The sequence below is a fragment of the Mastomys coucha genome, unplaced genomic scaffold (genome assembly GCF_008632895.1).
Source record: "Mastomys coucha isolate ucsf_1 unplaced genomic scaffold, UCSF_Mcou_1 pScaffold21, whole genome shotgun sequence".
NCBI classification, from domain to species: domain Eukaryota; kingdom Metazoa; phylum Chordata; class Mammalia; order Rodentia; family Muridae; genus Mastomys; species Mastomys coucha.
Window position 1 is genome coordinate 111,501,445 of NW_022196904.1, and position 24,677 is coordinate 111,526,121.

Below are 24,677 nucleotides of genomic sequence, written 5' to 3' on the forward strand. Positions count from 1 at the left end.
CACCACCACCACCACCACCACCGCCACCACCACCACCAATGCCTCTAAGAGCTTCTTTGTTTGGCACCTTTCCCCATCTCCTGGTCTGAAGTAGATTTTCCCCTATTTTTAAACAAAACCGTCAGGTACCCTCAGTGGCAATGTGGGGACGAGGGCAGAAGGAAGTGCACAGGCTCAGAGGTGTGGTTCTGCACGGAGAAGAGGGAAGGGCATGCAGTCCAGAGCACACATCCTGGGGTGGGATCTCGTCTACGCACTTTTCTCCTGAATATTAGGCATGATGTTAGTCCACTGATCCCCTCGAAGCTGCTGAGTTAGAACAGCTTGGAAGGAGCTCCCTGTGCAAGCCGTTCCTGCAACCGTGAGAGCCATTACCTCCCCACCTCTGTTGGACTCTGAGGGTCTCTGCAGAACCGTTCAGGTCTGTGGCTTGATCTTTCCCCACCTGGACAGGAGTGGTGTGTGGCAGCTCCAGCAGGTGAGTAGAGCCACGCCCCCAAATGGCCTCTGAGGGATGAAGGCTTTCAAAAGGATATCTGTACTTCAGTACCAGCATGTACAAAGCCAGTGCTCCTCACTTGGGGCTCTTGTCTACAAGGACCTGATGGCTTGGGACCCTGTCGCTAGGGGTCAGGATTGTGAGGATAAGGGCCTGCAGGTTCTGGAGACCCAGGCATCCTAGGGATGTGATGGTGATGTGCTGGCATTTGCCTTATCAGAATCCTTGGCAGTGCCAGAGATTTCTTTGTAATTCACAAACTCGCCATATCTTGTCCTCTCAAAGATGGAGACCTTCCTGCCCTCCCAACACAGACCTGGGTGTGTCTAGTGCTCTTGTGCCAGAGGCGCCTCCTGGAAGCCAGCCGCTTCCCAGGGTACTGAGAAATCACACTCCAGCTTCTTTGCAAATGGAGTTACCTCATGTCTTGCATCTGGGTGGCCCCCACTTAGTTGGGCGTTCAAGTCTCATCCCTCATCCAGGATATGGCTGAGTTTTGGGGAAAGCTGGGTTAGGAGCAGGGAGGATGGGCACACATGTTTTGTGTCAATAGAAGATTTATTTATAAAGTGAGATTGTCAGTGACTTCAGCGTGACTGCTTCCTGAAACTACTGTATGCTTTGTGTAGTGACCACACAGAGAGGCCTCCCTGGGAGGCAGCAGGCACTCTGGAATACCCTTGACCTTAGGCCTGAAGTATTTACATGGGAAAACCCAGCATCCCCTTTTTTTGTCTTCGTAGGGGGAAACTGAGACTGGACCTTGAAAGTGACTTGTTCAAGGTCACAAGTGTCTTTCGTTAAGCTAACCTGGGTTAGACGTATGCTCCATATTGGTCACGACATTGGGCACAATAAAATTGTGACTGCATAAGCCTTCATGGAACTAGAAAGCAAGAGCACTTGTGTATCACACACAACAAACACACAATATTCACTGTGTGCCAGGCACTGCGCTGTGCCCTGTTAACCCAGAGAGTTCTCAGAACCCCGTGAGGGGTCTGCCCTGTTATTAGCATCACTTGAAATTTTTGGGAGAGGAGACATAGCCCCACTAGCCTGAACTTGCTATGTAGTGTAGGTGGGCCTCAAAGGCATGATCTTCCCGCCTTAGCCTCCAGAGCACTAGAACCATAGGAATGTGTCACCATGACTGATTTTATTATTTCAACTTTAAAGGTGAGGAAATGGGAGCACAGACAAGTTAGGAAACCTGCTCCAGGCCACACAGCTGTTAAGTCATGGAGTCAGGAGTCAATCTCACACTGGCCTTCCTGGGCATGCTACTAAGCTATGGTGCCTTTCTACATGGTAGCTCATTGCTACGTGGAGCTAAGCCCAATGCTAGATGGGAAGTCACTGGGCCAATTTCAGGCACTAACTCGATAGAAAGGAGGTAGCAGCTCATCCTTCATAACTTGGAAGCACAATTGGAGCTGGCCCTTCAGGGATGTCCCTTATAGGTGGGGCTGAATCCAATTGGTTAGGTGGGGCTTGAGCAGCCTGCTGAGCCTTCCAGAAGGTATATAATTAATCCATGTGGGCTGTGGAGGACTCCCATTATCTCCACTGTACTCTGGGCTCCGTGAATGCCCTAGCTAATGAGCTCAGAACTCTCACCAAAAAGGTCACCTATAAATTCCAAAGTGGACAAACCCAGCTTACCCAGAAGGACAGGTGTCTACCAGGAAAAAGCTATGGGAACAGCAGCACATGTCTTCCAAGGCTGGTCATGCTGTCTAGTTATAGCATAAACCCACGCATCACTCTTCTGCACTACAACAGCCACTGGTTCCACTAACATTATGAAGATTCCAGCTTAAAGGCAACGAAATAAATACAAATCAAAAAGAGAAAATACATAGAATTAAGAGTGTTTAGCCCTGACTACAGTTTTTTTTTGGGAAGGAGTACTTTTCTGAAGGAACATAAAGTAAAGCCCAAATTATTTCTGAGTTTGTCATCTCCCCAGCCCCCCACTGTTTCTCAGGTCCTGCATCCCCCACCCTCCAGATTAGCTCAGCTGCAGCAGTCAGCTCTGCTAGTTTCTTGACCTCAGTCCTGAGCGGCTCACTTAGTCCTTTGTAAGTTGTTCAGCACCGGTGGAGAGCCTGGGTTTGGATGCTCTAGTACCACTAAGCAGGCACCGCTATGGCAGGTTTTTCTAGAAGGGGCCCTAAGACGGGCAGTCGGGAGGGCTGCTGCATATGTGTTCTGAGTATCATATCATTCTCCACAGTTAATCAAAGCTTTAAAAGTTTAAGGAGAAGAAAGATAGCCTGGAAAACTTTTAAAATCTCAGGCATGCTGGAGAGGGGTGGGTGGTTAAGTGTTTTGAGATGCCAAGGTGTCAGAAACCTATCATACATTAAAATGGTATGTTTGGAGGTAGGAACAGAGATTTCACTGGAGCATAAGAGAAATCTAAAAGTGAACAAAAGATCCATAAGAAATTAGCATGTGATAAAAGAGACATTTCAAACCAGCAGGGGGAAAGATGCTTTGTGTGTGTGTGTGTGTGTGTGTTGTTATGACCAGCAAAACACCAAGAAAGGAATGAATGTCTCTTCTCAGCACTCAAATTAAGATGAATTCCAAGGGAAATCATGATCTAAGAATAAAAGATGAAGAATGTGGAGGGACCAGAAGGAAATCCTGGGGAGGACCTTCTAATTATGACAGTGGGCTAGTACCTCAAAAGAGAAAGGGAAATCTATGCTTTATTACCCATGGGCACATATAAATACATGCACACATACACCACACATACAAAGACACATGCATACCACACTTGTACATATACACAAATGTATATGTACACACACATACCACACACACATACATAAGCATGCACAGATACAAATACATGCATGTACGAACATGCATACACACCTAAACACAGGTACATGATCCTCCCCATAGGCTCTGCACACTAAATAAAGTTCATCAGCAGGATTAAAAGGCAAATGAAGAACTGGGAAAATGCTATATCGTGAATGAATAGTTAATATCCTTAATTAATACATGGGAAAATTCATTACAAGTAATTAGCAAGTAATGAACTTGAATTTAAAAATGGGCAAATAGAGGCTGGGGATGTAGCTCAGTGGAGAAAGTGCTTGCCTAGCACAGGAAAGGCTCTGGATTCCATCTCTGTACCGCAAAACGGGAAGGGATGAAGATTAATAAAAGCAAATTAATATACTAATTAAATACATATTTCCACCAGTTAACTGTTAGGCAGTTCCCATGAAATGTCTCAGCAAAGCCCCTTGTTTATCTAGGGATTATTATTTTGTAAACCATTTCCAGGTGAGAAAGTGACAACCTAAAAGGGTTGAATAATTTGCCCAGAGTCAAAGAGCTAACTGCCAGCGGCAGGAGTGACATTTGAAGGTGGCTATCCATTAGTCCCCAACACTCACTGACTTTGACCATGTGTGTATAGGGCCCAGGAAGTCATCAGTAGAGAAAGTTCTACATCAGTAGAGAGGTTTACACAGTAGAGGATCATCCTTGAAACTGAACAATTACTCACCAGGAAAAAGGCAGGAATTAGAAGCCACTTAAGCAAAGTACCAATCACCACACCTACAAGCTTTCAGTTGTATTCATTCTCTCTGCAAGAACAAACATAGTGCCCCCTCTCCCTTGTGGCGTGTGGGTGGAACTGCAGGTTCTGACTTTCTACACATCAGTTGTACAGCAGTCTCAGTCCACCCAAGTCTCTGTAAGGTTTTCAGGGTCTTTTGTTTTCTGGAAACTCTTAGCCTATTGTTTGAAGTTGGAGGTATGGAGGTGTTGCTGTGTTTCAGAGTGAAGAATTCAGATGGGCCTTGGAATATTCTAATTTATTTGAAAACTGTAGAAAGGTAGATATTGAGAAATCCACTTCATTCTTTCCTGCCTCAGGAGTAAACACTTCCAATTCCCTATATAACCCAATGTGCTGGTTGCTTATATGTCAACTTGACGCAAGCTAGGATCATCTTGGGAGAAAAAAACTTCAACTGAGAAAATGTCTCTATCAGATTTGCCTATAGGAGAATCTGTGGGGCATTTTCTTGATTCCTGATTGATGTGGGGAGGCCCCTTGCACTGTGGGCGGAGCCAACCTGGGTCTATAAATATCAGGCTGAGCAATCCATGGAGAGCAAGCCAGTAAGCAGTACTCTTCAATAGCTCCATTACTTGTCTCTGAATTCCTGCCTTGAGTTTCTGCCCTGATTTCCCTCAGTGGTGGAGCATAAGCTATAAGCTTAATAAACCCTCTCCTCCCCAAGTTGCTTTGGGCCATGGTGTTTATTACAGCAGAGGAAGGCAAACTAAAACACACTTTTTGATCTCAAACTTTTGATGCTCCTATTTCAGCCTCCCAAGTGCTGGGATTACAAGTGTTCAAGCCCAGCTAAGAATATATTTTCTTACCTGTCTCATATGCTTACAAAAAAGTAGTGTGTACTTATTTTTCAGCATCTTAGGTGGTTTTCTTCTTTTCCTTTTCCTTTTCCTTTTCCTTTTCCTTTTCCTTCTTCTTCTTCTTCTTCTTCTTCTTCTTCTTCTTCTTCTTCTTCTTCTTCTTCTTCTTCTTCTTCTTCTTCTTCTTTTTCTTCTTCTTCTTCTTCTTCTTCTTCTTCTTCTTCTTCTTCTTCTTCTTCTTCTTCTTCTTCTTCTTCTTCTTCTTCTTTCTTCTCCTTCTTCTGTTTTTCAGATTTACTTAAAAGTATATCTTTGCTGAGAGTATAGCTTACTATACAGAGTATGCTAGATCCTGGGATTCTCCTTTAAGTACCAATATTACATGGCACTGGTTTCTTCGATTCACATATTACAGAATACACACACACACACACACACACACACACACACACACACACACCACACTCATATGTATGCACAATCCATGTCTCAGCTGAGAAATGTCTTTGATCATTTAATGTCAGTAACTGACTCACAATTTTGGAGAAACACCCTTGCAGGCTTTCCATGCCAGTGCAGTCCTACCCACACCTAGGTAACATCACCTGTGACTGCACTTGCTAGGATTCATTTAGGAGGCTCCTACCAGTACTGATTGGCTTTTTAATAAATAATTTGTGCTTAGTCACACCACAGGAGGCTGAGGCAGGAGGATCCCTGTGAGTTTAAGACCAACCTATGCTACATAGTGGGCTTCCAGGCGAGCTTATGCTCCAGTAAGAGATTCTACCTCAAGAAAAGAAGAGAAGAAAAAGAGGAGGAAGAAGGAGGAAAGAGAGAGGCAGACAGATAGACAGAGACAACAGAGAGAGAAAGAAATGGAAGTCCAAGCTAAAACTATTTGCTATGAGAAACAGAAAGGGAAGATGAGGGCACTCAGGATTTGACATTTGTCACTCCATTATCTCCAGAGCTGATTTGGCCCATGAGGTTGGTTAGGCATGTATCTTCTTTCCTCCTCACCACTTCAAGTGTGTCTCTCCCAAAACTACTTATTCAGTGCAATAAACAGTGCCAAAGTGTTCCCAGAGCATCATACCAATAGACCTCTCCACCAGGAACATATATACCTGTCTCTCTAGAGCTCCTAAAACTATTGGGACAAGCATTTTAAAGCTTGATTTTAAGAATTTCACCTGAATATGTATTAGGAAAAAGAAAATCCTCATTTGCACGTTGATCCCATTTTTAAGGAATTTCACTTTTAAAACAGATACAGTGACCAAGGCATTTCTTATAAAGGACAACATTTAATTGGGGCTGGCTTACAGATTTAGAAATTTAGAAATTCAGTCCATTATCCTCAAGGAAGGAGCATGGCAGTGTCCAGGCAGGCACAGTACTGGAGGAGGTGAGAGTTCCAAAGGCAAACAGAGTCTAGCATCCTCAGGCAGCTAGGAGGAAGCTCTCAAAGCCCACCCCAACAGTGACACACTTCCTCCAACAAGGGCATACCTCCAAATAGTGCCACTCCCTGGGCCAAGCATATTAAAACCACCACAGATACCATAACCAAAGCATCTCTTACAAAAGAAAGAATTTAATTGGGGCTTGCTTACAATTACAGAGTCTTAATCCAGTATCAACATGGTAGGGAGTGTGTCGGCACATAGGCAAGCAAGATGCTGGAAAAGAAGCTGAGAGCTTTACATCCTGATCCATAGGTAGCAAGCCTAGAGAGGGAGAGAAGGGGAGAGGAGGAGAAGAGAGGGGAGAGAGGGAGGAGAGAGGGAAGGAGGAGGAGGAAGAGGAGGAGGAAGAGGAGAGAGAGAGAGAGAGAGAGAGAGAGAGAGAGAGAGAGAGAGAGAGAGAGAGAGAGAGAGATTGACACCTCAAAGCCCACCCCTAGCAACACACCTTCTCCAACAAGGCCACACCTCCTAACCTTTCCAAACAGTTCATAAACTGAGGACTAATCGAGAAAATACATAGCCTATGGAGGGACATTCTCATTCAAACCACCACAAATGCTTTTATTGAAAAAAAAAATGCATCAAAGAAAGTGCCAAAGGAACGCTACTAAACGTGGTATTGTAGATGTGTGGGATTGTGAGGCCACATGGCTGTGGTTTGAGAAGGTTGGCCAGTAATTTCTCCTCTATAGGATAAAAAGAGAGTTGACACTTTCTTGAGGTCAGGGCTGTGCAGAGACCTTTGTCCCTGGAGTCCAAATATAATGAAGACATCCGTTGTTATGGGCAGGGATCCAGGGGTTAAGTGCACAGCCTGTGGTCACACAGTTTTGTCAGAGCCCACATTTGCTCATATCCTGTTTTAGGATTGTTTCTAATGGAAGTGTTCAGCTCAGTTTAGCCCTGCCCATCTGCCCCTGACCTGGGGAGTACAGCTTTGGGGGTTTTCATTGCCAGTGATATCCAGGATCAACACAGGCTGAAGCTGTGCTTTGGTGGGGTGTGCCCTGCTGGGGTGTGCCCTGCTGGGGTATATGTCCTGCGAGGGTATGTCCTGCAAGGGTATGTCCTGCGAGGGTATACTCTGCTGTGTGTGTGTCCTGCTGGTGCATGCCCTGCTAGGGTATGACCTGCTGGGGTGTGCCCTGCTGGGGTGTGCCCTGCTGGGGTGTGCCCCGCTGGGGTGTGCCCTGCTGGGGTGTGCCCCGCTGGGGTGTGCCCTGCTGGTGTGTGCCCTGTTGGGGTGTGCCCTGCTGGTGTGTGCCCTGTTGGGGTGTGCCCTGGTGGGGTGTGCCCTGTTGGGGTGTGCCCTGTTGGGGTGTGCCCTGCTGGTGTGTGCCCTGCTGGGGTGTGCCCTGCTGGGGTGTGCCCTGCTGGGGTGTGCCCTGTTGGGGTGTGCTCTGCTGGGGTGTGCCCTGCTGGGGTGTGCCCTGCCGGGGTATGCCCTGCCGGGGTGTGCCCCACTGGGGTGTGCCCTGCTGGGGTGTGCCCTGCTGGGGTGTGTCCTGCTGGAGTGTGCCCTGTTGGAGTGTGTCATGCTGGAGTGTGCCCTGTTGGGGTGTGTCCTGCTGGAGTGTGCCCTGCTGGGGTGTGTCATGCTGGAGTGTGCCCTGTTGGGGTGTGTCCTGCTGGAGTGTGCCCTGCTGGGTGTGTCCTGCTGGAGTGTGCCCTGTTGGGGTGTGTCATGCTGGAGTGTGCCCTGTTGGGGTGTGTCCTGCTGGGGTGTGCCCTGTTGGGGTGTGTCATGCTGGAGTGTGCCCTGCTGGGGTGTGTCATGCTGGAGTGTGCCCTGCTGGGGTGTGTCATGCTGGAGTGTGCCCTGTTGGGGTGTGTCATGCTGGGGTGTGCCTTGCTGGGGTGTGTCATGCTGGAGTGTGCCCTGTTGAGGTGTGTCATGCTGGGGCATACCTTCATGCTTTTTTTTGCCTCTGCTTTGCTTTGGCTTTTCCATAGCTGCAGCTTTGCCTGAACCCAGTAGAACACAGCTCTTACGCTCAAAGCCACAAGGATACCCTTTCAGAGTGGGAAAGGTTTTTGTTATGTTGGACTTAATGACTTAAAGTTTTATTATTGTATTTTATTTTGTGTTTTATTGTATCTTACCTGTGCTTCCTCTTTTGGGGCTGCCTAGGTCAGGAGTCCAATGAGAAGATGTCCAGTGTAAGATATTCCTGTCCTTTCTTTTCTAAGGGCTTCGTGTCTCTTTTAAAAGTGACCCAATAAGGCTGAAGAAATGGCTTAGTGGTTAGGAGCATTGGCTGCTCTTCTAGAGGACCCACGTTCAATTCCCAGCACCCACTTGGCAGCTCACACCTACCTGTTTCAAGGGATCTGACACTCTCACACAGACATACATCCATATAGGCAAAACACCAATTAACATAAATCATTTTTAAAATGGCCCAATGAATTTCTTTAGGGTTGTTTACAGGGAGGGTTACCTAAGAAGCACAGGCATCCTGCCAGCAGCTATGATACCGAGGAAGGACCTCTTCTTCTCCCGAATCATTCACTGTATAGAATTCCCAGGGAGCGGTAAGGCATCTATCTCCCTTTGTGAGGCTGACCCAGCCCTGTGCATGCACAGGTAAACCGTGAGCTCTGAGTTTATGAGTGTCAGGATCAGAGGTGCCAGGACATTTGGGGGTTGCCTGCTGCTTATTCTGGCGATAGAGCTCCTACCATGTGAACATTAGGGAGAGAAATCTGGCCACGGTGTTGTGAGAACACAATTCCTCGAGGTGGAAGAGGAGACTCTAGGGAGGTTGGACAGCAAGGGCGTGCAACAGTTTCAAGCATTTGACATTGTATCTGATAGGACTTTGGGGAATGAAGAGGAACTGTGTTCAACACCCAAAGGACTGTGGGGTGAAGAAGGGTGTTACCTTGTAGACAGCACAGAACTGACGTTTTCAGGGGACAAGTGCAAAAGGAAAAGGGAGAAATAGGCAGAGTGGACCACAGTGGAGAGTCCTAGGGCCTGCTGATTGGTCCACTTGGTTCATTCTGATTGGTCAGTAGGAGGAGCCTGTGTCAAAGCTCAGCTCTTGACTTTCACCCCTGGTGACAGGGAATAATCCTTCTTGGGCTGGCTGAAGCATAAATAGAAACTTTTAGAAAGAAAGCAGTGTAACATGCCTCTGATAGATTGGAACCAAGATTTCCAACCCCAGAGTCATGTGACCTCTGTTTCCCTCTCTCCTCCCCTTGCCCCTGGAGCCCATTTGATCCAGCTCAGAACTACAAGTGTCCTGGCCTCTACCTGCTTCTAAGCTACTCAGCAAACTTGACACCGCAGTCAGCTTTTCTCACCAGCTATGTCTCAGGGTGTGGACGCCTCAAACTGAAAGCCTGGCTGCTTATATTGGCTCATATCAGAGTACTGGGACTTGCTTAGGCCTAGACAGACGTCTGGGAAGGTTCTCGTTCATGATGATTAAGTCAAGTACCCCAAGCCTGTAAGTGTAGTTTTGTGCCAAGTGGTGTCACGTGACAGGGAGGAAGGAGGTAGAGCTGATCAGAAGATGGCACAGCTTGTCTGGACAGTCTGGAGGGTTGGGGTGATGGTGGGTGGGGGCTGGTACTTCAGAGTGTGGATCCTGCTGTAAGTGAAGGCAAGATATTGATATCAGAGGTGCCCCCAAACCTTCAAAGAGACCAAAAGGGGTTGGTGAGATGGATCAGCAGATAACATCACTTGCTGACAAGTCTAGTAATTTGATTCATCCCTGGAACCCACATGGTGGGTGGAGAAAATGGCATCCCCCAAAAGTTTCCCTCTGAGACAGTCAGACATACACACACACACACACACACACACACACACGCACACGCACGCGTGCACACACACACACACGCACACGCACGCGTGCACACACACACACCACAAAATGGGTAGCCCAATTGGTAGAATGCTTGCCTAACATGTATGACACTCTGGGCTCCATCTTCAGCATCACATAAACCAGACATGTTAGCACATGCCTGTGATCCCAACACTCGGAAGATGAAGACAGAAGGATCAGAAACTCATGATCATCCTTGGCTACATAGTAAATGTGAGGCCAGCCTTGGCTATATAAACCCTGTCTCAAAAAGAAAAGAAGCCATAATGAAGTGAAGTACGCTCTACACTTGGCCTAGTCGGCTTTCCTGTGCCTTGTCTGACTCTAATTCATCTGGCACAATGCTCTATAGGTCATTTTCCTGAAGTAGCATGTACATGGCTTCAGGGTGTGGTGGCTGACAGTGATGACTACAGCCTTGCCACTGCCATGGTAACTCATTCACCTCTTGCTGTGTGCCAACCATTAGACAAAACGCTTTGCTCATGGAAGGCGGGATGTCCTGGGCAAAGCACTTTATCAATTACTCCCCCAGTTGCTACAACGGGGCTAGCAAATAGCACACATCTCTAGTGATGAGGGTCAAGCCAATCAACATGTGATAAATCCCTGAGAGTCCTGGCTGGCACACGTCGTGCTCAATAAATGCTAACTCTCAACGGCTAAATATTTATTGAACACCTTGTACATGTCAAGTATAATCCATGCCTTGGGGATACGGTGAGGATTGTGAGAAATCACCCACCCTGTGTTGCTTGCAGCTAAGTGTGGGTGAAATTCAATTTAAACACACAATTACAATTCAGAGATTGAAATACTGTGTTGGAGAGATTTGGGAGACAGGGCAGGTTTTTTTCCCCCCTTTCTGCAACTAGAATGTGACTTTCCATGACAGTGGGTATTCTGTCTTTGCTCAAAGCTGATTCCTAAAGCCCCAGACACAACTTGACCCATGGTAAACCTTGCCAAGTAGACGAATGAATGATTAAAGTGCTGTGTTAGCTTTATCTGAATGGTGAAGTATTAAGGAATTGAACTTGGGGACTGAGGAGGGAAAGGAGAGTTGTGTAGTGTGGACCCCATCTTTGCAAGAGGCCCCCTAGCAGACTAGAAGGTACTAAGGGACTGAGGAGATCGCTCAGTCAGCAAAGTGCTTCCTGTTCCTATGAGAAGACTTGAGTCTGATTCCCAGCAGAAGCTGGGACCATCAGTGTCTGCCTACGATTTCATTGCTGGAGAGGTGGGGGTGAGGAGATCCTTGGGCTTGCTGGCCAAATGAAGAAGCTCCAGGTTCAGTGAGGGGCTGTTTTAGTTTGTTTTTTATCTATGCAATAAAGACCATGACCAAAAGTAGCTTGAGGGGGAGGGTTTATTTCACTTTGGAGGGTACAGTCCATCATCAAGGGAAGTCAGGGCAGGAACTCATGGCAGGAACCCAGAGGCAAGAACTGAGGCAGAGGACATAGAGGAGTGCCCCTTACTGACTTGATCCTTAGGGCTAGCTCAGCCTACTTTTTATATATCTCAGTACCACTTGCATAGGAGTGGCACCCCCCACAGTGAGCTGAATCCTCCTTATCAACCACAAGTCAAGAAAACGCTCCACAAACCCACCTACCAGCAAACTGATGGAGCCATTTTCCTCAACTGAGGTTCTTCTTTCTAGTTCTAGTTTGTGACATTGACAGAAAAACTAACCAGAACAGGTAGGCTGCCTCAGAGTATAATGTGAAGAAGGACTGGGGAAGATGCCTCATGTTGACTACTGGCCAAAACAAGCACACCTATGCACACATGCACACCTATGCACTTGTACATGCATGTACACACAGACACACACACACAGAAACACAAAGATGTACACAAAGACACAAACAGACACACAGTCAGACAGACAGACAGACAGACACACAAAGTTACTCACTAGTTTGGGTCCATTTTGCTATTGTTAAAATGGAAGCAAAGAACACTTTTCATTTGGTATGTCCTGAGTATTACAGACAGTACCTGAGGCACTCCAGAACACACACACACACATACACACACACTGTCAGTAGCCATGCTCTCCTTTTCTTTCTTGTTCCATGGACCAGTTGCTCCCTCCAATGGTTGAAACTATGTGCTGGGTCTTAATGTAGCTTGGTCAGAAGTTCTTAGCTTCTCCCTGAGGTCTCTTGAGAGGATGCTGATGTAGAGAGAAGCACAAAGCCCACAGAGGCAATTCACGATTAGCTGACATTTGCCTGCAGTCTTAAAACAGAGCTCAAGAAGCCTCCTTTTTTATACATAAGGTAGGTCTAAAGAAAGTCAATCTCCAGATGAAGCTTAAGCCCTGACTTTATGAGGTCATCATATCAAAGAGTTGGGAAAGGACCTCAAGACCCAAGAGGCAACTTGACCTTGACCTTGAAATTCAGCTTGCCTCAGCCACTCACATCAACTCTTTCAGGTCCAGATGTGGCGTCTGGACCCAGCAGCTTCCTTCGAGAAGCTATGGAAGCAAGCTTGCCTGCTAATCCCATGTACATGTTCCACCTACTGGAGCAGGACACGTCAGCTCAGCTCTCCCCTCCTTAGAGATGAGGCCGTGGGGTTGAGGGAGAAGCCCACAGGCTGATATTGGTTATGCTTACTGTTTGCTTTTGGGTGGGTTTGAACCACTGCTTTCCCGTTTTTAAGGAAGATGCTCAAGAGGGTACAGTGGGAAGTGTTAAGCAACAGGGCAGGGGTCTCTTCCTTAGAAACTCAGTGTTTGGCAGTCTCTTTGTCCAGGAATGAAGACAAGCTCCTAATGGCGAGCTTTGGCTTTTATATGGTGATTTCCAAACCCTGCATTTGCTATGACAGTAACAGCTTCGACGTTGACTAGGCTCAGTGGCTCCAGAGTTCTTGAACATGATCTGAGCTCAGCTAGCCCTGTTAGTCTTGCTTGTCAGAGCAAAGTAACACAGACCTTCAGACTTGACTATTCAAAACTCTGTAAGGGCCAATAATGACAGGGGGCTGTAATGTCATGAAAGAAACTGCAACTCATTTTGAAGATACAGGCACAGAAACCTACATGGCTGAGGAACTTTGAGAGAGCCTTACTAAAATGCATTTTTATGTGTACAGATGCTTGCATGTGTGCACTCATGTGCATGTGCATATGGAGGTCAGAGGCTAATCTCCAGTGTCTTTTCCCATCACTCTTTACCTATATATGGAGACATGCTCTCTCACCAGTTCTGGCCACCTTGCTCCAGTGATTCCCTGTTGCTGCCCTAGGAAGGTTGGCACTATAGGTGGATTGCCATAGCCCCTGGCCTCTACATGAGTGCTGAGGACTTGATTTCCAGTCTTCAGGCTGTGTGCCAAGTGCTTTATGCACCAAGTACGTTTTCCCATACTGCAGAATCACTTTAGCATACACACCAAGATCCACCCAGTTGGTGTAGAGATGATTCCAAGCACTAAAATATGTCCCCAAATGCTGCTCAGCCCTCTCCCCACCCCTGGCTCTTAATAAACACCACTCTGGTTTTGTTTTGGTTTTGGTCTCCCTTGCTTTATACGAAAGGTAGGCTTAGGAAAGTCAACCCCCACTGAAGCCCAAAGCGTGACTTTTACAAGGTCAGTCTATCAAAAGACCTAGAAGGGACCCAAGGCAAAGATGCCTCATCTTTACCCACCCACACACTGGAGGACATTTTTGGAATATTTCTGGGTTTTGAGTCATTTTGAACAGTGATTGTAATTCCACATATGGGATTTCAGTAGACAGGTTTTCATTTCATCTGAGACTCAGAGATAGGTCATCTATGATAAGAGTATGTTCAGCTTTGAAAGCAACAGTCACCCACCCCTGCCAACTGCATGAAAATTTCCGGTGTTCTCACCAGCACTGATACCTCGATATGGTCAGTTTTCATTTTTTACAGGTTTGAATAGGTACATGGATTCATTTTTAAATTAGAAGAGTCTCTTTAGACAAGCCAGTCAGTCAGTAGTATATATAATAAAAATGATATATATCATATATATATATGTATAATTTTATATAAAAATTTTAAGGAGGCATCTGCCCCTGCGTCAGTAAGTCAGGTGACTGGGTGTATGCCTGGAGGGAGAGGGACAGCAGGCTGCAGCTACTAAGTGTCCCATCAGCCCTGGGTTGGGACCTTCACCTACAAAATTAGCTTCAGCTGAGTACTGATTCTAGGCGGAAACAGCAGTGTCCAGGGTTTGGAAAGAGGAAGGAATTTGAGGGAAGAGAGACGTGCAGAGCAGAGAATGAGGGAGGGTGTCACGGGCATGTGTGTGTGTGTGTGTGTGTGTGTGTCTGTGTGTGAGTGTGTGTGTGTTCTTAGCACTGAGAACATGCCATGCACCTGGCACTGTCCGTGTGTCTGAGCACACAGCGTAGGGAGGCCTCAGTGACGCTGAGACCTTGTACCCCATGTTCTCTGTGCTTCAGGTAAGGACGTGCAGAGCAGAGAATGAGGGAGGGTGTCACGGGCGTGTGTGTGTGTGTGTGTGTGTGTGTGTGTGCACCTGGCATTGTCGGTGTGTCTGAGCACACACCATAGGGAGGCCTCAGTGACGCTGAGACCTTGTACCCCATGCTCTCTGTGCTTCAGGTGCTCTCCACGTAGGTTAATCCGTTTATTCTTCCCAGCAGTCTTATGCCATAATGATAGCCTTAGCACTATCATTATGTACACTTTATGGACAAGGAAACTGAAGCAGAAAGGGATGAAAGAACTTGCCCAAAGCCATTCCACAAAGAAGAGCGCTGGTTGATGCTCCAAAGTCTAACCCTGTGTCCTCTACACCACACCAGGGGGTCGTGGCCATGCTTAGTAGTTAAGGGACTATGCAAGCCGCTGTAACCAATAAATAGGAAGAAAAGTGTGTAGTCCTCCATGTATGGAGACCTGAGCAGACAGATATGAGGTTTTTCTCTCAGGCATCAACCTCAAAGGCTGGTAGGCTGGCTCTGTTCTCAGGCTCCAAGTTTGAGTTCAAGGTCACCTCACTTTCTGGCCAGTGGGGAGGGGGAAAGAGGCAGGAGGCACATTTATGTTCCTTTTGATGGAATGATCCAGAAGTTCATACTTCCCATTGACCCTGCTTGTCTAGTATTGAGTCCGTGCATGGCGCTCCATGGTGCTCCATGGTGCTCCAGCAATGGTCCTCACAGGCATGGCAGGACCCAGCTCAGTCCTTCATGAGTTGTCCAGTAACATTAAAGGGAGGTTTAGTCCTCCCATCTCCTCACTAACAGTGGCTTCTTTTGTGTATTTCTCTTGGTCTTAGGACCCCCGGAGCAAACATAAGTTTAAGATCCACACCTACTCCAGCCCTACCTTCTGTGACCACTGCGGATCACTGCTGTATGGACTCATCCACCAGGGGATGAAATGCGACAGTAAGTACTTGATCTCCTAGGGAGTGTGTGACCATGGGGCAATGCCACAAGAGAAGCTTCTATCCTAATGGCTTAGGGTCCATGTCTGCACTGTGTCCCCTGTCAAATGATCTGTAAGTGGGAGCACTTTGTGGTTAGACTTGGGTTTAGATCACTCTAGAAGATTGTTTGCAGAATGAAGGGGTGGAAGGGTGGAGATAGGAGCAGAGGGCCTGTTGAATGCTGGGATTTGTAGGTTGGCCCATGTTGGTAGGACAGGTACTGTTGTTACCCAATGTCCTGTATTGGGCTCCTCTCCCCATAACAAGGTGGGACAGTTCATCCCCTTGCAAAACACTTCCTATACACCACCTCCCTGTTGCACCCACTCTCTGGGGAACTCAAGCTATTACATGTCACTACTTTAAAACTAGATGTCTTACTTAAGTGTGTTCTTGCACACAGTTCTTGGGGGCAGTTTGACAACATGTGTAAGCATTCCTATAGGGTCTACTTGGGTGGGTTTGGCTCTGTCCTCCATGGGACCACCTCCACATCTTCCCTCATTTGCAGGAGTGATGCACTGGGCATTCGAGTTGGCACTTCAGAACCACAGGGGTATAGAAGTATAGAAATACCACTTCAGGCTAGACCTTAGCCTTCAGGGAGGATGACCCCTACCTCCTTCACTCATCCTTCACCCATCAGGGTTGTGAGAAAGATTTGGAGAAGTCCTTCTGATATGATGCTGGCAAGGTAGCTTGTTCTATGCTAGGTGGGACTATCTGTAAGGTACAGGAAGGCACCAGCGGGCCTAGTACAGCTGATACCTGATGCCCCCAGCTTGGACCAACCTGAACTAGTCTGAGCCATACCTCCCTCTCTGCCCTCACAGCCTGTATGATGAACGTCCACAAGCGCTGCGTGATGAATGTCCCCAGCCTCTGCGGCACTGACCACACGGAACGCCGTGGCCGCATCTATATCCAGGCCCACATCGACAGGGAGGTTCTCATCGTTGTTGGTAGGTGGTCCTGAGGCTCCTGCATTGGTGCCAGAGCTTCAGAGTTCTGTGAACATGCAAGGGTGGGGAGGAGTAGTGCCCAGGCAGGTTACAGGTGCATGGAGGGGCGATACGTTTCTGCTTTGCCTCTGCCTCCAGTGTGGCCCTTCTCCACAGTGAAATCCTCAGATTGTGGACCCTCAAAGCCACCTTTTCAGCACCTTGGGATGACATCAGCTGCCTGAAGGGCAGTCTGAGCCCTCCAGGCTTCATTCTAAAAACAAATGTGAAATTGAAATTGTAAGAATTGTATTTATTTGTGGCCATAGTGTATTTGACACATGTACAATATGCAACAATCAAGTCAAGGTGACTTTCATGTATCTCCAGGCCACCTGAACTCTGCATTCGTCCTTCTTTAAGACATCAACATCAAAAAAAGAATGTGTAATTAAAATACTATAATTGTATACATTTGTGGGTATAGTGTATGGAAATTCATAATGATCAAATCAAGGTAATTTTCACATGTGTCTGCACCGCTCAGACATCTATGATTTCCTTGTATTGAGGATACTGAAAGGACTTGTAATTTCACAGAATCTTCTGCCTGCCTCCTCTCTGTTCTCTCCTTGTCTCTTGGAACGTGAAGTCCCTGTGCCCGTATTCAGATAACAGAGAAGGCATCCTTGCTTCCTCCCCAGACTTTTCCAATGGGAACATAGAGTCTTGATGGCCAACACCAAATTTGGAAGAATTTATGTCTTGAAGAGGGAGGGAGGGGCTGTGCAGGCCACAGAACTTCCCGGGGCCTCCGAAATTTATTTTAACCTGATGGGAGCTGTGCCAATCACTATAATATTCTGCATGCTTATTTTGTGTCTGAACTAAGAAAGAGAAACAGCACAGTTTGCTGAGGAGTGGAGACTCACAAAGGGCAGAAAGAGGAGCCATCGGATTTTCCATAGTGAGCATCCATGATACTCAGAGTATAGGAATTCAGCTGTGCCGGACTGGCAGGTACTTACCTGTCAGGCATGGCAACACCGGTACGAACAGCTAGACACAACGGAGTGAAGATGTGAAGGAACCGTTTCTTCCAGGCTTGTGACACAAATTCCGTAGACTTACATAACTAATTTTTCTATACAAGGCCACACCATTTCATCATGGAAGGGGTTGGTTTTGTTAAGTTGGCCAGTTTCTGAGGCCCCAGAATCGTTCAGTAGCACTGACCTGCTGAGCCCTAACGTGGTCAAGGTTTGTTTAAACCATATAAAATTTGAAAAATAGAACTCCTTTTTGAAAGGGCCATTTGGGAAACCTGGTGAGTTCTTAGAGAAGGTGACTTCATCAAGAGGCTTTTTCTTTCAAGGACAGGCCAAGGGAGGAGGCATCGGTCTCCCAGTGAGGTGCTTATGGGGTAGGGGTGGGACACAGAGAATCTTAGGGTAACAAGTTCAGGGGAAGCCTGCCTCTATCCCTCACTAGTGTCTCTAGCGTCCAGTGCCTGAGGGACAAAAACTGAAGCTCTCCTGCCACCTAGTGGTTCAAAACGGTTAGCGTGGGCAGCCACATTTACAATGTGTACTTAATGAGCCACAGGACCATCTTGCCTGTTACATTCATTTTAGGAATGTTATCCAAGGAGGCGAACATTTCCGGAAACAGGTCCAGCAGGTGCCCCGTTCCCCAGCTAGGTTGGATTGACTTGAAAGCACTCTCCTATACTTACCAAGTTACTGTTTTAGCTCACCTTTGTTCCTTTGCTTAATTTCCCATTTATTTCTTTTTCTCGTTTAACAACAGTAGGTCTTAGGGGAATCCACGGGAGTCTTTGATGATTTGAGGGCACAAGATTTTTTTGAGCTCAAGGTCAAATGTTCTGCATAACTGTGCTAATGACAATCAGGCCGTCCTGGGACACATCTGTGATGTCTGTTGCTATAGCAACAAAGTACCAAGGACTTTCATTTTTCCAGAGTCTTGGAGGCTGGAGGTCGAGGTCAGGGGTCAGTAGTGCTATTTCTTGTGCTGGGCTCCAAGGGACTCTGGTCCATACTTCTGCTTTTGCTGACAATCTTTGAGGTTCTGTGACTCTAATGCTGTATGTGTTCTTTGCTCTGCGTGTGCTGAATTAGGATGTCAGCCGTTGGATTGTAACCCACCCTATACTACTATGACCTGATCCTCACTTGATCACATCCATAAGGACTTTATGTCCATATAAGGTCATGGTCACAGGTGGCAGGATGCAGGTTTGAACTTAGGATTTAGAGGATCACAATTCAACTTAATAATGGAAGGTAGAAAAGCTGAGGACCCCTTAAAGTTCAGAATGGAATTTTCCATCCTTAGGGTCCTGATACCTTTAATTAAAAAACTGCAAGCATTTTAGTAGTGTCTGTGAGATTGCTCAATGGATTAATGTTGTTGCCCTCAGAGGCCAGAAGAGACTAAGACTTGGCAAAGCTTGACCAAGGTCAGAGGCAGAGCAGAGATTCCCATCTGGGCCACCATGTCACTACGCCTTGCTAATAACTCCTTCACAATTCAGGCACAGGCTGTGTTTAGTATAACCTTATTTCTTGATTTTAATAAGAGAGTTAAAGGTTGCCTGGGGCCTTCTCAGAAATTCTGAACCAGAAATGGTCTTGTGTTTTACCTCACACAAACCCTAGAATCATTTGTAGGGTTAGAACTTTCCACTGGGCACCAGCCTGGAACACTTCCGTCAGACCCCAGTCTCATACGCTCTGCATAAATCTAGCCTCTCCCTGGGCAGAAGGGTTTCTCCCCTGCTACTGAAATGCAGGCTGTCTCTCCACTCTTGTGGCTCTTGTAGGCCATGATCAGAATGGAAATCTGTTCAGTTCTTCTTCTGAACCCACCAGTGGGTTCATGTCCCCAGATCACACAGATCAGGCATAGTGGGGCCACTGTCCATCCATACTCTCTCCAGGAACTCTCTAGAAGGTGGCCCTGTGCGTGCTCATCTTTGCCATTTTTTTTTCCTGGAGTTTAACTCCTTTACAGAGCTCACCAGATACTTAGCCTTCACCTCCCCATGCCTTGGCCACTCAGAGTATAGTGAACTTGAACTTGGACAGTTACAGTTTGGGGTTTGATTACTTTCTGTCCTTCCACAGACATTAGCCCCAAGACGGTCAGAGTAGGTCTTTTTGGTTCCCCCTACGCCAGCTTCTGGTAAATTTGGCATCACTACACATTTGTGGAATCAGAATACCATCGAAGATCCTGTTAGATGTGAGACCTCCACAGATGATCCTTGCATTGGTGCCTTCTGAGGTTGGAATCAGCAGAGATTCGATCTCACAGTATTACTCTTATAAGAAAGTTGAGCACACACACAATCTTCAGTACCTCATCCAATGCCAATAGTAAGTCATCACGGGACCAGGATGCACCCCCTGGACCCATGAGCTCCTTTTTCTCTGGATGATATAGGAAAGACACAGAGCAATGGTACTTCTAGAAACATAGGAAGCCATGTTGACATTGCCTAGTGACCTTATGAGAGAAAGGAACATAATGTCATAAGATGAGATCAGAGTCATACAATGAGCCAGAAGTAAAAATTCTGAGTCCCTGTGCATATAACAATATGTTTTCCAGCCTATTTTGATTCATTATCATCCTATCAACAGAAAAGCTAACATTCCCATCCCGTACATCATGGCTTTATTCTTTCTAAATGTAAATTTTAGGTTGGTATACAAAGTGATGATTTACATTAAGAACAGCCACATCGATCTGAGGATTTCATATATGCATATAATGTATTTAGATTAAATATACCCTTTCCCACCCATCCTATTCTTCCCCTATCCCACTTCTTTTGCCTCCCAACTTTAGGTGCTCTTAAGAAATAAGTGAAAAGAAACCACTGGGTCTGCCTGGATTCTCCTGGGTATAGGGCCACCTCCCAGAAGAAAAATGACTGTCCCTCCCCCAGAGCCATCAATTGCCAGTAGCTCTTCAGCTACTGAGGCGGAGTTTCAGGAGTCCTTCTGTCTGTCTTCCATGCTGGGATTTTGGCTGACTTGATCCTGTGCATATAATCATGTCGTTCTCACAGTTACTATTTTGATGCAGATGTTCACTACTTGTTGGATCTTGCAGCTTTTCTCCCTCATCTGCAATGATCCCTGTGCTCTGGGGGAAGGACTATGATACAGACATCATTTTTTTTTTTTTGTTCATTGCCCAAGACTGATTAATGCATATTACATGAAAGAATTGACATATCATGATGTAATCAACAAATATGCACCATTTTATCAGGATGAGTTACTATAGGCATAAATCAATAGTCGATCTCCAGAAATCACTTTGTGTCACTGAAACTTTATACCCCTTTTAAATAGAAATTCATTATTTACCCTTTTTCTCACTTCTAGCAATCTCCTATGAGGTTGGCTCATTAGATTCTCCACATAGGTGGACTGTTGCAATTTATGTCCTTCTGGGGCTAGATAAGGTCACTTAGCATAAGGTTCTCATAAAATAGTACATGATTAATATAAAGTTTCCTATACTAGAATAAAGCTGTTCTTAATATAAGATGTTAGCAGACCTAGAGCATTTAAACCAACACCCAGCACACAAAACACATTGCCTAAGTGTTTGCTATGCTTGCTGTAACTGGTCCTCTTAACAGTTTTCAACCTAGTCCAAGATACAGACATCATTTAGATGCCAGCACTCCAGTCTTTTATTCTTTGCATGACGACCAATCTTGGGTTTCTGTATTTGTTAGTTAAGGTTTGACTGCTGTGAGCAGACACCATGACCAAGACAACTCTTATAAGGGCAAGATTTAATTGGGGCTGGCTTACAAGTTCAGAGATTCAGTCCATTATTAAGGTGGGAACATGGCAGCATCCAGGGAGGCATGGTGCAGGAGAAGCTGAGAGTTCTACATCTTCATCTGAAAGCTGTCTCCCAGGCAGCTAGGATGAGGGTCTCAAAGTCCATGCCTATAGTGACACACTTCCTCCCACAAGGCCACATCTCCAAATAGCACCAATACCTGGCCTGAGCATATTCAAACCACCATTGTATTAATCGCCACCTTATTATAAAAGTAACTTCTCTGATAAGGCTTGAAAGATGTACTAATCTATTCATATAAAGGTAAATAGAAAGCAGTTTATCACTATGTCCATTTGGCAGAATTAAGTTCTCCCCTATGACTTAGTCTATGACGGTCTTTGGTTCAGTTTATGACATCAGACATAAATGCCATCTTAGGAGCAGGCCTTAGAACCAATAAGAAAGTAGTTGGTCACTCCCATGACATTTGTACCACGATTGTACCGGGGGGGCCATACCTCTCCAGCTGCTCATTATTATAGTTTGCAGTATTCACTGCTAGGTAAGACTGTTGATGGTTTTTCTCCTTAATAGGATGCATAGAACCTTTCAGCTCTGTGAACAGCAGCCAGTAGAGATGAAGTTTCCAGACTGGTACCAGCTTGATTTCTCCATATCCTATGGCTCAAATGTATGAGGTTTTTTTGGCAGTAGGGTCTTACCATGAAGTTCCGGAGGGTAACCAAGGGCCATGGCAGTGGCCTGGAATATTCAAAGGACACGGGGCCAACAACTCAAAAAGAAGTATCCCATACCTGTCACTAGGCTTTTTATTTGATAGTCTGTGGTAAGGTGGAGAAGCATTGTTTCCCTATTATAGGGTAATTCCATTTAAACTCCGTTTTTATATGTATCTATGTATAGTTTAGGAGGGGGCTACAGCGGTAAGCTTCCATGTGGCGTTTCAATGTCTTCAGTGTTAGCTCTCCCTCTGCACACTTTGCCAGGCTTTCTATCCCAGTTAATCCTTCCCATTGTATTACTCCCCTTCTCTCTTCATGCCACCCACATTCCATCTTTCTCTTAAACGCCTCCCCAGACCCCTTACTAGTACTCTGCCTTCTATGGGTACTCCAGTTCAAACCCACATCTAAAGACTCAAAGCTAGCATCCACACATGAGATAGAGCATGTTCTGTTTGTCTTGCTGGGTCGGGGTTACTTCAATCAGAATGACTAATTCTGTATCTATCCATTTACCCGTGAAGTTAATAACTTTATTTTTTCTTTACAGAATCATGCACACACATGTACCTCTAACTTACTGAATAATGCTCTCTTGTGCATATGTGCTGTATATCATCATTCACCCATCTAGGCTGGCTCCATGCTCTGGCTGTTGTGAATAGAGCAGCAATGAACATGGGTGAGCAGGGGTCTCTAGTAAGATGCAGAGTCATTTGCGTATATGCCTAAGAGTGCTGTAACTGGGTCACAAGGTAGATCTATTTTCTACTTTTTGAGGAACCTCCACACTGATTTCCAACGTGTCTGTACCAGTCTGTACTTCCACTATCAGTGAATGACTGTCTCCCTTCCCAACATCTGTTGTCTTTTTTTTTTTTTTTAATCTTAGCCATTTTAACTTGGGAACGATTAAATCACAAAGTGGTTTTAATTTACATTACCCTGATTGGTAAGGATGTTGATTTAAAAAAGTATTTCTCAGCCATTTGTATTTCTTTTTTAAAAAAATTTCTGTTTTATATTCATATTGTATATGAATGGATGGATTTATATATTGTATATATGGATGGATGGATGGATGGATGGGTGGGTGGATGGATGGTTAGATGGATGGATGGATGGATGGTTAGATGGATGGATGAATGGTTAGATGGATGGATGGATGGATGGTTAGATGGATGGATGGATGGATGGATGGATGGATGGATGGATGGACCCTAGAGAGCCATCTTACCTCCCTACTATAGCAAACCACCTTACTCATACTGTAAACACCTAATCACCCCAGACTACTTCCTCACATCCCACCACATCTGTCAGGTACAGCATGTACCCAGGCACGATCTCAGGTCTTGGGATCTTGTCCTACCATATTGAACTACTCAACTGATGTTTCTTTACTCAAATGATGGCATCTTTTTCAGTACAGAAACCTTTTAGCTTCATGAGGTCCCATTTGTCAGTTGTTGGTCTTAATGCCTGCTCCACCATGGTCCTGTTCCAAAAGTGCTTTCCTGTGCCTACAAGTTGAAGGTCTTAGCCTGGGACGGAACTTCATGAACCCTTCCTCAGTCTATGTTAATAGACATTGCGATTTTTTTTGACACAGGGTCTCTCTGTGTAGCCCAGGCTGTCTCACACCTATAGTCTTCCTGTCTTCACCCCACAGCCATACATTTTGAAACTATGAGTTATGTTTGTATCTATGATTATATTTTCCCATGTTTGTGGCTCTTCTAAGAAAAAAACAAAGCAACAAATTGTTGATGTTTCTCTTGGGAACTCCCAAGGTAGTGTTTTTACAACTGGACATTGATTGTATTGGACAGAAACTTCTGAGACTGAAATATCTCCCAGGCAGACTTGGGTATTTCCAGGGTACTGACCCCTTTACTCCACCCTAAGACACAATATCCACATATCAGAAGAACAACGTTAAGGAGACAAAAATACTTGGTGAGCATCAGGAAGAAGCTCAGAGTCTACACGTTTACTTACACTCCAGACTCTAAAAAGTTTTTAAAAGCACTCTCAGGAAAAAGGAAGTAGATGCTGGAGTCTCATGGAAGATCGCTTTATGTTTGAAGAAATGATGGAGACAAAGTATTTGTCAATGTGAAGACTTTAAGAAAAGTAAAACAAAACAAAACAAACAAAGCTCTGGGGTCCTTTTCCATGAAGGCGTCTTCCTTCTAATGTCAATATGGTAGGACAAGATCCCAAGACCTGGGATTGTACCTGGGCACATGCTGTACTTGAGAGATATGGTTGGAGGTAGGGAAGTAGTCTGGGTGATTAGGTGTTTACAGTATGAGTAAGCAGTTTGCTATAGGTAGGGAGGTAAGATGGCTCTCTAGGAGTCCACCCACCCATCCATCCATCCATCCACCCATCCACCCATCCACCCATCCACCCATCCACCCACCCACCCACCCATCCACCCATCCACCCATCCACCCATCCATCCA

General features: G+C 45.8%; 1 protein-coding gene across 2 annotated transcripts in view; it reads left to right on the plus strand.

Annotated features, from left to right (window-relative positions):
• The window catches only part of Prkcb (protein kinase C beta), a 339,260-nt gene that overhangs the window by 152,514 nt on the left and 162,069 nt on the right, over positions 1 to 24,677 (plus strand). For both annotated transcript variants that reach the window (XM_031388182.1, XM_031388181.1), the window contains exons 4-5: positions 15,534 to 15,645; positions 16,520 to 16,648. In XM_031388182.1, coding sequence (XP_031244042.1) covers positions 15,534 to 15,645; positions 16,520 to 16,648 — 241 coding nt within the window. The remainder of the gene's footprint in view (positions 1 to 15,533; positions 15,646 to 16,519; positions 16,649 to 24,677) is intronic.